The sequence below is a fragment of the Mytilus trossulus genome, chromosome 7 (genome assembly GCF_036588685.1).
Source record: "Mytilus trossulus isolate FHL-02 chromosome 7, PNRI_Mtr1.1.1.hap1, whole genome shotgun sequence".
Lineage (NCBI taxonomy): Eukaryota > Metazoa > Mollusca > Bivalvia > Mytilida > Mytilidae > Mytilus > Mytilus trossulus.
This window is the reverse complement of record NC_086379.1, coordinates 54600325-54615185: the sequence shown is the minus strand read 5'-3', so window position 1 is coordinate 54615185 and position 14861 is coordinate 54600325. Positions and strand designations below refer to the sequence as shown.

Here is a 14861-nt window from a genome sequence, read left to right as displayed (position 1 = left end):
TTATGCAGTCAACGGCCCCCTGCGTATGAAAATTTCTGGATCCGCCACTGCAGAGGGGCCCTGATCCCAATATCCCGGGCTTAAAAACATGAAATCCTGAGGTTCTGAATTTATTATACAAATTAAACATCTCGACATCCCGAAATTCGAAAAAAGAAATCCCGGATCCCGAAATGGTCAATCCTGAAATTTCTATCTTAAAAACACCCGTTCCAGACGTCCCGAAAGTGTATTTTCTTTTTACAGTCACTTCTTGGTTTAATAATTGATCCACAGCGGTCATTGATTGATTATTCAGACCCTCTCTATTAAATAAAACCTGTGACTGCCGTGGATAGAAAACTTGAAAATTATATCAGACAGAAAAATACACTTTATTCGTAGTATATGTATTTATTTCAAAGTAAAAAAGAAAAACGCAAACCGGGGTTCTAATTTGACTTAAAATTCATCTAATGACGGATATAAGACAGAAAATACACTGTATTCGTAGTATTAATGTATGTTCAAAGTATACAGAAAAACGCAAACCGGAAAGCTAATCTGACTTAAAATTTTGCCCAATGACGGAAACATATCCGGACGTCTTTTTTCTCGTTTTTCACCCAAAATAACTCAATCCGAATAACCATATGAATGGATGACAAATGCGATTATGCACTGTACCCATAGGACACAGAGGCATGATGATTAATTTATTGTGGAAAGAAGAGAAGCGACACCCAAAATGAGGTCTTCTCGTTTAATAGTATAGATATTTAAACAAACTCAATCTTCGGATTCGTTTGTTTAAATATGTTAACTCGTAAAAACCATGGTATATATAGTACATAACAGGCATAGGTTTGACAATCATGCATGTCACCCGTAATTACATTTACATGTAAAAATTTCCCTATTTGGATCCAGATTTAAAAACAGAATGAAGAGGGTTTCTCCTGTTTCTTAGCGAGTAAGCACACATTTAGTATTTCCGACAATGTACATGTATTGTTTATATCCTACAATTTAAATCTGGCTTTAAGGTTTAAACTCTGATTTGTGTATTTAATTATCTTGAAAGCAAAATGAAAAGTATGTCATATCAATAACCATGATGAAATAATTGTTTTTCCATTATTGAATCGTGCATTATTTGTGTATTGGATTACTTGATTTTCATCTCTATTTGTTTACTGACACATGACGAAATAGTTAAATTTAATTATTTTACAAAACCGTTGTCATTATCAAAAGATTAAAATCGACTGATTAAATGAATATGAGAGTTCAATTATTATCGGCGATGTCGCCCCCGGAAATTAGCCGTCAGTAATAAACAGTCAGTTAGCGTCAAAACAGCTAACAAATGTGTTTATTAAGTATGTTTAAAGTATATGATGTATATTGTATCTAATCAGCCCTTCTGTATTTCACAGGTTTTTTTTTAATTTATTCAACAAATTTCGCTTGTCCGGGTGTCAATAACGATGATGTCCACACCGTAAGTAGTTTGTTAATTGCGTGCCGTGTGCAGAACGTCGCCCCTCTTCTAAAAAAGGACGGTATAAAAACTATTTTTCATATAAAATCTTGCAAACGATTGTAGTCCAATTATAACACTCGTTACATTGTTCTTTGGTATATTTAGAATCCGTAATAAACCTTAATTATCTGGAAAATGAGATAATGAATTATCTGACGGTATTTTTAAAAAATAATCTGGCAAACGATTGTCGTCCAATCAGAACACTCGTTACATTATTCTTTGGTATTTTTAAAACTGAATTATCTGGAAAATGAGATAATGAATTATCTGAAATTCAGATAATCAATTATCTGGAGATAAATTAGGATTATCTGAAAATCGTTCAGATAAACCTAGCTTTTCTTAATATTTTCAAATAAACCGGGATTTTCTCCAGATAATGAATTTTCTGTATTATCTGAGATAAACTAGGATTTTTTCGAATTTGAATTAAGCTGAGATAATCTAAGTTTATCTGAGATAAACCGGGATTATCTCAGATAAACCTAATTTATCTGAGATAATCTAAGATTAATTAATAAAAGTGGTTCAGGCGTGCCATATATATGCTATAACGGTGTTCCTCTGGGATCTATACTTGATCCTTAATTGTCTAATGTATACATTAACGACATCTTCCTTTTGTTAAACACTATGAATTATACATGTTATTAAAGACATACAACCAGTCCGATAGTAACGCACTTTCTTAAATCTGGCACTTCTATGGAATTCGGATTTAAAACTTGGAAGAATTTATAGTAACTTCTAATTTTAAAATTCTCTCAAACAAAATATAATCAAACCAAGAAATATTCTAAACAACTACAAAAGTTGAAATAAACCACATTAACAAAATAGTCTCGGCTTTAATGTACTTTTTATATAAAACTGCTAAAGTTGTTTATTTCTGTGTCATTTTGTCTCTTGTGGAGAGTTATCTCGTTGGCAATAATACCACATCTCCTTTTTTATATTCAACATAAACGGAATCAGTTTCAGTAGGTTGATGAGGTCAAACTTGTTGGTGTAACCATGCATAGACTTCGGACTGGATTCCAATACACTCATCTCAAACATTGATTCGTCCAGATCTTATATTAAGGTCTGCTCTATGCTTTTCCTCTATGTTTCGGTGCATTGAGCCACAGCCGTGACTTTTTCTGACCGCTTTCTGACCATGATATTGACTGAAAAGGAAAATAAATCATTTTCCAGCTTTAAAACAAAATATTTTGAGTAATTTTTTAATGTTTATGAAATTGAAAACACATATCTTATAATACTAAAAAAACAGCAACATGAAGTTATTAGGTTTGTAATGTGTTATCATAAGAGTGCAGATGCGTTTGAATTAAAAAGTATCAGATAAAGACCGATTTATATGCAAATTATTCTTTTATTAATCAGAAGCCTCTACAGTTTGAGACACAAAATCTGACACCCCGGGCGACACTTTACATTTGGATGAAAAACTATTCTTTAAATCAATTAATTTTAAGTAGGAAGCTGATATTTAGTTAAATTCCATGATAGGATTTCAATTCTATATAAATGATACAGTGGGAAGTGATCTTAAGAAGTGTTTTATCCAGAAATTTGCATAGGAAGCCTCAAAATCTACAACACGGAAAACTAGGGAGAGGTGTTTAAGAAAACAAAGCACTGAAAACGACTGCTTCTGTTTGCAGGAAATAGATTATGTTTCAGTTCCTTCCATGCAATACATTATATGGTACTAAGATTTCTAAAAAAAGAAATTTTGATACTTGAACTTACTTTGCTAGATTTTCTTCGCTTCGAAATTGCCACCCCGTGTCAAACATAGACGACATCCGAATGTGGCGTTCTACATGGTGAGTAAGAAATTGTTCATTAGATTTAAAAACAATTTGTCTGCAGTGAAAGAGGGTCTTCTGAAATACTGTGAAACTATACTTGCGTAGGGGTGTTATCCATGTTTGGATTATAAAAAAACTCTAAAGACTTCTGAACAATTTGAAATCTCGAGTTTGCTTTAAAATTGTAGCTGTAATGATATCCTATTTCAAGTTACAGCAGATTCCAAGGAGTATGTAGCTAAAGGTAATATCTTTGGTTAGCTTGCTTGCGTGAAGTCATTGTTAGGTAAGGTACACAACTCTCCTATCGAAGTAGCATAGTCCTAACCAAAGCTATGCTGTAAAGGATTGGTTTGATGGATTGTTTTAATTGTATTTTAAAATATAAAAAAGACTATGTGGTATGATTGCCAATGATACAACTATCCACAAAAGACCAAAATGACAAAGACATTTGCTAAAGCATTGTTATAACAAATGGCATGTGGAAACAATATAAAAAAGGCGGTGTTAAACTTGTATATGTTCCGGACCATATGAGTATCTGGACCATACGCGTATGGTCATGACCATATGCGTATACTCATATGGTCCGACCATACGCGTATGGTCCGACCGTACGCGTATGGTCGGACCATATGAGTATATACTTGTTTGGTTATAAACGGGCCGGACCATATGAGTATTTGGACCATACAGGTATTTTTTTCAATAATATGCATTAGAAAACTTTATAAAAAAAACAATGATTACTACATGCAATTGTATTATTTACAATTCAGAAAACATTAAATATCGATGCTAAAGTTAGTTTCCATGGCTAAGTTGTATTCCGTTGACGTCATTCATTTTATTTTAAACAAAACACGTATAAGTATAAAAATTCTGAATATTGCACTTCTAATGCTTATTATATTAAGTTTCAAAAGTGAGCAATTATTAGACTCTTTATCCTGTCGACTTTTACGTCAGGTTATAGGTTAACAGTTGACTTCTTGTGTAACAGTTCATTAAAATATTTTGGAAGTTATCTTCCCAGGTCGACATTTTGCCATTCACTCGTAATATTAACATAATTTATTATTCGGTAATGACAAGAATATGTGTTTACTATAGTTTTGACTAGTGATGAATTTTACTGTGTGAAACTGCTTATTTAATTATGTTAATCTTGTTATAAATGTACCTGTTAATTACCCCGACCATACGCGTACGGTCCGACCATACGCGTATGGTCGGACCATATGAGTATATACCCATATGGTCATGACCATACGCGTATGGTCCAAATACTCATATGGTCCGAAACATATACATTATATTTTTTGATTGGACATTACTAGTATGAAATACCGGTAATCAAATTTACCTATACAGGTTTAGTTCCGCCTATTTACATTGTTTGCAGCTGTCATCCAATCTTACTGAATTACCATGCTTGAGCAAACTTTAATGCAAACAAAACGAAGCAAGCAAACCAACCTTTGGTTTGCTAGCAGTAGGATAACAGCTGTAATTCTATCAAAACTTTTGAATTTTCAAACCTGTATACCACCTTGTCCGTGTGAAATTGAAAAAAAATGTCCAAAAGAAATATTCCACAATGCTTCTCAATATAAAGATGGTATAGTTAACACTTTGTGATACCATACGTCTTGTTTTGTTAATAGTGAAAAAAAAAGGTAAGACATGCTACACGGAGGAACAAGTGATCAGTACGTTAGAGTTTCTTATTGACAACATTTGTTGAATTTAGAGGTAGACTTTTTCAACAAATTGTCATCATTCCTATGGGGACGAAATGTGCGCCTCTCTTTGTCGACCTATTCTTATTTGAATATGAGTTCGAGTTCCTTCAAGGAAAACTAAAGAAACCAGATCATTTAATTTTAAATTTAGATCTATATTGACGATGTTCTTCCCATGAACAATCCAAACTTTTCTGATTGGGTTCTCCAGAACTGAAAACGAAAGATACAGACACGACTTCCTCTGCCTCATTTTATACTTATATCTCGTATTTGACATAAGCGGTCACCTCAGTTCAGAATCTTTGACAAACGAGACGATTTTAATTTGGAATAATTCAATAGACCAATTTTCCTTGCTTATGGAAAATATATTTTCCCACTCATTCAGTAGAGTTTGCAGCTGCTACTCAGACTTTATAAAAGTCACTTAACCAGTGTTACTTCAAAGAACATCTAGTCTTTTGTCTACCCGTTGCTGTCAATATAATGGATTTTTATGTGACTGACATATAAGTGAGAGGTTACGATGGCTATAAAACCAATGGTGGTTCATAAGTGTTTCTCATTTTTATGCCCCACCTACGATAGTAGGGGCATTATGTTTTCTGGTCTGTGCGTTCGTTCGTCCGTCTGTTCGTTCGTCCGTCCGTTCGTTCGTCCGTCCGTTCGTTCGTTCGTTCGTTCGTCCGTCCGTCCGTTCGTTCGTTCGTCCGTCTGTCCCGCTTCAGGTTAAAGTTTTTGGTCGAGGTAGTTTTTGATGAAGTGGAAGTCCAATCGACTTGAAACTTAGTATACATGTTCCCTATGATATGACCTTTTAAATTTTAATGCCAAATTAGAGGGTTTACCCCAATTTCACGGTCCACTGAACATAGAAAATGATAGTGCGAGTGGGGCATTCGTGTACTAGGGACACATTCTGGTTTACATATAAAATAAGTTAGATCGCTGGGTTTCCTGTTTGAATTGTTTAATTTTGGGGCCTTTTACAGCTTGCTGTTTGGTGTGAGCCAAGGCTCATGGTCGAAGGACGTACTGTGACCTATAATTGTTACCTTTTTTTCCCCCATATATTGTGATTTATTTATGGAGATTTGTCTCATTGATACTCATACATTATTTTCTTAATTATATTCTCTAGATTTGGCTTCTGGGAAAAAGTATTAACTTGAAATAGTTTAAAATCTCGTACATTGTTTTTCTGTTAAAATATTTCATTGTACATTATGCCTTAATAACAAAAAGAAATTTTAAATGTTTGGTTTGCTTTTTCTGTCATCATGATCTTATTCAATTCTTTTGGCTAGGTGTTTTATCTTATTTACATATATCTTATTCACATATATTTATAAAATTTTGTTAACATATATTTTATTCTATTTATTTCCAAACATGTGTTGTATTTTACTGGTATGCTTTGGGTGCTGTGCTTTTTCAAAATTGCTTCCTGGTTTATGTTTTTTTTTACAATGCACAGAAAACTGTTCATAATTAGTTTGTTGGATGTCATGGGTTGGATACAAGCTTATGTCTATTCTAGCTTTTTGATATGATTCATTGAACAACTTAATTATATATGTCCTTTGATTTTTAAATTTCACAAGGTTTCAGTAATCTGATTTTGAACTTATGAGTGAAACAAGTAGAAAACATAGCTATAAAGTATTGACCCTCAGTCTACTGAATAAACAAAGTAATTGACCTTCAATATACAGTACTCTTGCTATGTTAAATTTTTAATGGTGTCATTAGCAATGTTTCTCCAATAATAAAAGGAAACTTGGACACAAAATATGAATACAAACATTTTTTTAAAAGTTTATGGTTAGACAAAAGAAATACTTGTTATAAGTAAAAAACCATACCAAATATTACACATATGTACTTTCACTGTATTATATTCTGTCGATACCTGTATCTTAGCATTGCACACAAAGTCATGTTTTTCTCTGAATGTTAATGACATCTTTACATTAAATTCATTGGATGTTAGATGTATAATCATTATAATGATTGATATTTAGTCTTAGATACACTATTTCTTTGCTAGTTGTTTTTTGGCTTTGAAACAGCTATAAGAAGTTGAGAGTTCTCTCAGGTCTGTCTTTTTGTTGTTGGGATGAATTAGAACTTATCCACATCCACTGAGTTTTAGTTACATGTATTTCTATTTGGTTCCATCTGATAAGCGCAGCCTTTTCAACAGATTTTTATAGTTTATTCTTATGCGGTACTGTTACACAACTGTCCCTGGTTTGAGAGAGGGTAGAGTGCTCACAAACATGTTCAACCATACAACATTCATTGAGTGCCTGTCCTAAGTCAGGAGCCTGTAGTTCAGTGCTTGTCATTTGTTCACATCCGTCATATTTGTTTTGTTGAAATCGTTTTTTTTTTAATAAGTTAGGTCATTACTTTTCTCAATTGAATTGCTTCATATTTTACATTGTGGGGGCCTTTTATAGACACCCATACTGTATGGGTTTTCTCATTGTTGAAGGGTACATGGTGACCTAGTTGTTTAATTTCTGTATCATTTGGTCTCTTGTGGAGAGTTGTCTCATTGACAATCATGCCATATCTTTATATTTTTATATTGTTAATATGACTTCAACATGGTTAAAGGCCCACATTGCCTTTTCCTACTTTCTTAATGATGACAAATACCAACCAGTAAAATCAAACACAATTAGTTGGTTACATTTATTTATTCAAGATGTCCATCCAAATAGCAGAGCTATCACCATGAATATTATTTTAGCTAGCAATAAGCAATGTTTTATTAAATATCTAAATAATCAATGTATATCAATTTATACAAAAAAAAAAGATGACAAAAAAAATATTCAAAATATTGTTCCCTATATTCCATTGCATATCACTGACCGATCACTAACAATTTATAAAAATAAGATTATATTGTGGACAAATAAAACTCTGCTGGAATGCATGTATGAAAATGGTTCTAGGTTAGGAAACTAATGTACATGAAACATTCTTCATTTTACCTTTTGTCCCCTAAATTAACAATTAGGAAGAACATTTAACTAGCAAAATTATTGCCTAATAGTAAAAAATGAAATTCCAGCATTTCAAAATGTCAACAAATGGTTTTTGATATGAAATAAATACTGTTAAGAATGTCAAGAATGTTACTTTTCAATCACATAAGAAGGCCCCATATGCAGCCCATGGTGAGCCTTCATGTGTCTCTAGAGGTACTAGACAAATGGTCCATATAAAGATGAAACTTTTCTAATATATATACAACTCAATAGCAACTATTTAATAGTTATATAGCACTTGATAGAATATTGCATTTTGCAGACATGAATCAACTTTTTTTCTTTAAATTTCCAATTTTTTTTTCACAGTTTAAGATCTTCAGAGGATGGTTATCATGACAATAATATATTCAATTATCATATATAATTATATGTCCAAATCGTAAAATATGATTCATAATATACATAAATATCGTTATAAGCAATAATATCCATAGCACTGCCATACAAAAATGCTTTTTTAAAATTTTGTTATTATCTGCTTTGCAACTTGAACATACTTGGCACACTTTCTATAGAAAACCTAACGAAGGCTTACAGATCTCTTTTGTATAAAAATACATCATTCACATAAATTTAACAAAACAAAGGTCACATCAGACCATACAAAAAAGGAAAACAAAAACAAAAATTTGTTTTTATCGGCAAAGCTGTGAGAGCTATAGTAACATTTAAATAATATAAACAACTAAATAATTAAGTATAATAGTTATTATGGTTATGCTTCTGCATTTTCTTTAGTGTCATCAGCATCATCGTCATCATCAAGATCACCAGCTCTAAGGGAAGACAGGACAGTTGAACGAGATCCAGCTCTTGAAGCACTTGGTCTAAAAATAATAATAATAAACATTAAAATACGGGTTAAAATGTAAATAAGGAGAAAAATGTGTCCAAAGTCATGCTCCACCCATGCTGTAAGTAATTTGTGACAAATCCTACATTATTTTAGTGTTTCAAACATGCAAAAAATGTTTTACAGATGTCACTTAACCCCCAAGACATATTTATGGAGTAGAGACTAAAAAGGTGATTCAACTTCACCTCCTAACATATCAATAACGGCCAAATATTCCCAAATACAGATATATGACCATGTGTGACAAAGAATTTCCAAACAAATAATGCATTGAATATATAAAATAATCTTTTAAATTCCAATTGACACTTTTTCTATGATACAAAAAGTCAACAGTAAATTATTTTTATACAAAACATCAATATCACCATTTTTAAGTTTATACCTTTTCGGTACTGAACTAAAAGTCTATTAATAGATCAATGCATTTTATATTTACTAGATACTTTATATTACTATGATCAATATACATATACAATACACAAAGTTTAGGCACAGCAAGAAAATTAAACACACATGACATTCATACAACATAGAAAGACGACACAAGAAGATGAAGTTTATTTTAATGAAGCTTTTTTTCACTTCTGGTTTCATGAAAGTTATAAGTTATGTGCACGTTAATTTTCTAGCCAAAAAGATACTATTATCCAATCATGGATGCTCAAGCTTGGTGATGCTATATGCAAAATTAATTTGTATAAAGATCTGCCAACAAAACTGCTAGGCATAATACCAACTAAAACTGCTACCATATGCAGAGCGAATTTTTTGGCAAAGGAAATATACATCGCATTATCAATGAATTATTGAAAAAAGGATTTTTATTTTATTAATTTATTGATGTTCAAGCAAATACACTTCAAATATGCTATTTTAAGTAAATGTCTTGTAAAGTGTTAAAACATTTGTCATATCAAATATAAAATTGAGGTATAAACAGAATTTTGAAGAAAAAAACATAATATTAAATAAGCTTTTTTGAGGAAAAAAAAAATCCATGCACAAATGATTAACATTTTACCAAACAAATTTGCAGAAACGGGCATGTGGATAATGCAACATGCAAAGAACTTACCATTTCGCATTAACACTAAGAATAATATCAAATCTTTATAAATGTGACCATGGATCACTTTAGGTTTTTACAGCGAACCCAATAAGAGCATTTCCATGTTTTCAAATCAAGTTCCATCAGGAGCTTTATAAACTTAGAAGAAGTGGTCAAATATACTTCAATGCAGAAATTTCAATTTTGTTTTTTACTATCTTGTCAAAGAAACTATTTCCAAAGGGCTACCTTGGAATCAGGATTACTTTATTCCTACTTTGGGAACTACCTAGATAATTTTGATTACTTGTTCAATTTCTATTTAATAAATTCTTTCCAAGTTGAAAAATGTAATGAAACATAGCACAAAGGTTTATAAAAGTATTGGACATATTGTTGTGTCCTGTTAAAATGTCAAGATAGCATACATTTTTTTAAGTTCATTATAATCTAAATGAACCAAAACTGTTTAAAAATGATTAGCTTACAAAATTTCAACACATCTACTTTATTATTTTATTGATTACCAATGATTCAAGCTAAATTTTCTTCTTAAATTCATGCTTATTAATAAATACTTTCATTTAGACTATATTCTCTATTGAAAGCTCAATTATTAAAATTTTCATATGACCAACAACCCACTCCTCCCATCTGCTGCTTTCATTTCAAAATAATCAAAAATAAAAATAATTCTGAATTTAGGAGTTAATGTATCATAGATACACTTTGTGTACCACTTCTACATGGCTTAAACCATCGAAAAAGTTTTAGTAAATAATATTGAAACTTTGGAATTTCGATCACGGTCCAATCAATATTGAATTCATTTAGGATTGTAAAGATACTAAACTCCTAGATGAAATGGAGCATGAAGACAAGGAAAGTGTTCATTGGATCCACTGTTTTATATATTCTTAGACAAAGTTTATTTTGAACAATAAACTTCATGGCAGCAGTTATAAATTTATCAAAGGTTTATTTCAAACAAAGGGCTGCATATAAGTGATGTGTGGCAATGTTTATCCACTGTTGATGTGATGTTAGAGAGACAACAATCAAATAAATTAAATCACAACAAGTGTACTCTTACATTTTGTTGATTCCATTTCAAATATTCAATATGAAATGAAAACTCATTCTCATTTACATCTGAAATTTGAACTGTTGAATTGAATTTTAATGATATCTTTTAATTTATGGATCAATTGAACTTTACTGAAGTCTAGTAATTAATGGGTCATCACAAAGTTTTTGTAAGTCACACATAAACATATATCTGAAGCCACAACTAAACACCATTTATAGATGAATATATGTTAGAACTTTGTAATGTTATTTCTATATTAACATTCCACTGTTATCTACTACAACAATGTAATATTGGTTATTACATTGTCATAATCCTTTAACAGTATTATAACACATTAACTTATAAAACTGTGGTGTAAGGGTCAAGTGATCACAGCTTAAACTTATTCTAAAAAGTTAATTTTCAAATATTGTGTAATGCAAGAATTTGAATAAGTCAAACTTATATCTCAGAACTTCTACAGAAATAACATTACATAAATTTGATAGAAATTCAACACGTTTTTAAATCCCAAATTCTACGTATAAATGTTTTAGAAACTTGTTATAAAATTTGTCACACAAATTATAAACAATATATACACTGTTATTTACATGTATCTCAAAGAGTGAATGTAGCGATCAGACCTGAAGAAATAGAATTTATCTATTAAATTATGAAATTATCCCAACATCTTCAAACCAACCCATAAATAAAACAAAATAGTACTATCTGACATTTTTTACATGGAGATAAAAGACTAGGTAAACTCATTTCAAATGAAATACTTGCTGAAGCAGCATAAAAAAGAGTTAAAGGTTCTAGCTATAAAATTGTTTGAAAAATAAATTACACAGAATGGCCTCTCTCTATTGAGAATTCTACTGAGAATTGACCTAGTTTCACAATGTAGAAAATGCAATTATTATTTGTAGGTGTTCAGATTTTTTATTTGATTGAGGCAACAGGATACCCAACTTCAACTTGAAGCAGGCAATGTAGGAAATAACCATTGCAACCCTAGGAATTGACACTATTCTTGAAACAAACACCATAAAAATTGGTATCCACACACATAAATAGTCATACAAGATCACATTTGAACACAGTGCTTTTCAAAATATAAGTGTAAATATTCAAAACAGTTAAATAACATGCAACTATGTGTTAATTTATACTGCTGTGTAACCCTCATGCAAATGTTGGAAACAATAACTTTAAATCAATCTGAGCTTACCCCAAACATTTTACTTTGACAGACCTTAATGATTTTTTTCATTTTAAATCATATTTACTCTTGTTTATCATGTTAACAGACTCCATATCTTTACCATTTCCAAACACGATTTCTTAAGCAAAATTTGATGATAAACTGAGATATCGACAGATTCTATTTGTTCTCACCTGTATTTCTTTAATTGATTAATTTCTCTAGAGGCTGTTTCATTTTGTTCCATTTGTTCATCTAATTCTCTCTGTATCTTTCTCTTTTGTGCATTCAACCGTGTAATTTCTTCTTCAGCTTCATCAACTTGACGCTTCAGAGCTTTAACACGGTTCATCATTTTATCAGCCTAAATATCATAAAATTCATAGTTATTGCTAGAACATAAAGACTCTAAAATTCAGTTTAAACAAGAAGATAAGGATTTTTTGTGAAGTACAATAAAAACTGAAAATTCAATTCCATATTTAGACTAAAAAAGCTATGCAGTTAAAATTCTTTTTTTTTTTTAATACAGCTATCAGAAAAATTGTTAATAACAGCTTTTTAGGCTTTGCCAAGATACTTTATGTAAAATCATGTAATTCCTGTCCATGTATTATTGCCAATCTGTTCTGTGTTTGTTAAACAGAACAATTCTTTCAGAATATCTTTAAAATTCATCCTTTAATATGTAATACAAAATTGATTGTGTTTATCAAATCATTCAATGAAAGTACACTATAGGGCCTCGATTACTTTATACTGTACACGTTTTGGTTCCCATTTATCAAGGATATGATTAAACTAATGCAGCATACCTGTTCTTTGTTTTGATCAGCATGACGTCTCTCTTCCTCAGCCTGTACTGTCATTTCTTTAAATTTCCTTTCTAATCTACGGTTAACCTTTTGCATAGCATTTCTTTCTCTACAATAAAATATATTTAATACTATGAAGAGACTGATTAAACTATGCATGGTTTAAATAATCAATACCTGAAATTACCCGAAAATCCATGTAAGGGTGTCGCTATCAGCTTTAATTTTTCGCCATATTGGTAACATTTGTATTAGGTTTCTCTCTTTTTTCATCCCATAGCAATAATCTCAAGTCAAAAATATATAACAAGTGAAGTGGCTAACTAATGATACCCCCGTTAAAATTATAGTGTAAACAGAAAGTTGTTGAGTGATGAATCTGAAAACGCATCACACAATATAGCACACAAACGAAAATTCAAACTTCCTGTTGTAAACTTACTTGGATTCTATATCTAATTGTTCTTCTAGACTACTAATCTTTCCTTCTAGTGAGGCAATAGTAGCTTTAGTTCTAGTACGTAATGTGTTTTCTAATTCATTTAATTTCTCCTTCATTTCCTTATTTTGTCTTTCCAATGAAGTCCTTTGGTTGTCTAATTTCTGTGTAACTGTCTTCTCGGAGTTCAAGTCAGCTGTCAGCTGATCTACCTATAGTCAGGAAAAGAAATGAAATCAATGAGGGCAGTTTTCATAACTATTTTCCATTTAAAGTGGTATCAATTGTATTTATTAAATATATATCCTTTGTAAAATTTAGATCAAATCTATAGAATTTTAAGTGGGTGCTCATTTTCCCCACATCTATTCATGTTGGGTGCTCATTTTCCCCACATCTATTCATGTTTTCTACAGTTTCTGTTCAGGTCTAAATGTTTTTGAAGTATACTGACATTTCTATATGAAGATAACTTCAAATGCAAATTATTCTTAAGCTTGAAAACGTGTTTGTTTGAATATAATCATCTGAAGAGTTAGATTAAAGGGTGTTTGAAATATCCAGATTTTTAGTCAATGGGGGACACGTATTCGCCGCTTTTACACATCTATTTAAAATCAAATAACTGCAGCTTTTATCAACATTCATCAAATCAATGGCATTATAGATGAATAGCAGACATTTCAAAGGTGTTAAGAACTGAAATTTAGGGTCATTCAGTCAAAGAATTACTTAGAAATACTTCTTTGAATTCGTGTTTTTTCTTCAGAAAATTGGCCGAAAAAGCGTTCTCCGCTTTTACACATCTATTTAAAATCAAATAACTGCAGCTTTTATCAACATTCATCAAATCAATGGCATTATAGATGAATAGCAGAAATTTCAAAGGTGTTAAGAACTGAAATTTAGGGTCATTCAGTCAAAGAATTACTTAGAAATACTTCTTTGAATTCGTGTTTTTTCTTCAGAAAATTGGCCGAAAAAGCGTTCTCCGTTTTTCGGTCCTTTCAGTAGGTGCTGCAATTTTGTCTCAGTTTTAAAAATAATCATATTTGTTATATAATATCATTTACCGGTATATTTCTTCCATTTCAGCCATCCTTTGAAGTTTTTACACCTCAAAATCATAAAAGTCGAAATTGTGTCCCCAGCGAATATGGGCGCCCCACTCTACACCTGAAAATGCATGTTTCAGCCCTATAACCCATGGAAATTTGGAAAATAACCAGCAAAGGGCAGTTGTGTATAAGA

At 31.3% G+C, this 14861-nt stretch overlaps 1 protein-coding gene across 4 annotated transcripts in view; it reads right to left on the bottom strand.

The window, feature by feature from the left end:
• Nucleotides 1–7792: 7792 nt before the first annotated feature.
• Nucleotides 7793–14861, bottom strand: part of LOC134725317 (myosin heavy chain, non-muscle-like) — a 58215-nt gene continuing 51146 nt past the window's right edge. For 3 of the 4 annotated variants that reach the window (XM_063589035.1, XM_063589034.1, XM_063589036.1), the window contains 4 exons: nt 13614–13822; nt 13172–13280; nt 12551–12720; nt 7793–8994 (listed from right to left, as the gene is read on the bottom strand). In XM_063589035.1, coding sequence (XP_063445105.1) covers nt 8883–8994; nt 12551–12720; nt 13172–13280; nt 13614–13822 — 600 coding nt within the window. In that variant the 3' untranslated portion in view covers nt 7793–8882. Of the gene's footprint in view, nt 8995–10101; nt 10117–12550; nt 12721–13171; nt 13281–13613; nt 13823–14861 lie in introns of all 4 variants that reach the window. The other variant, XM_063589037.1, reaches the window with a different exon arrangement.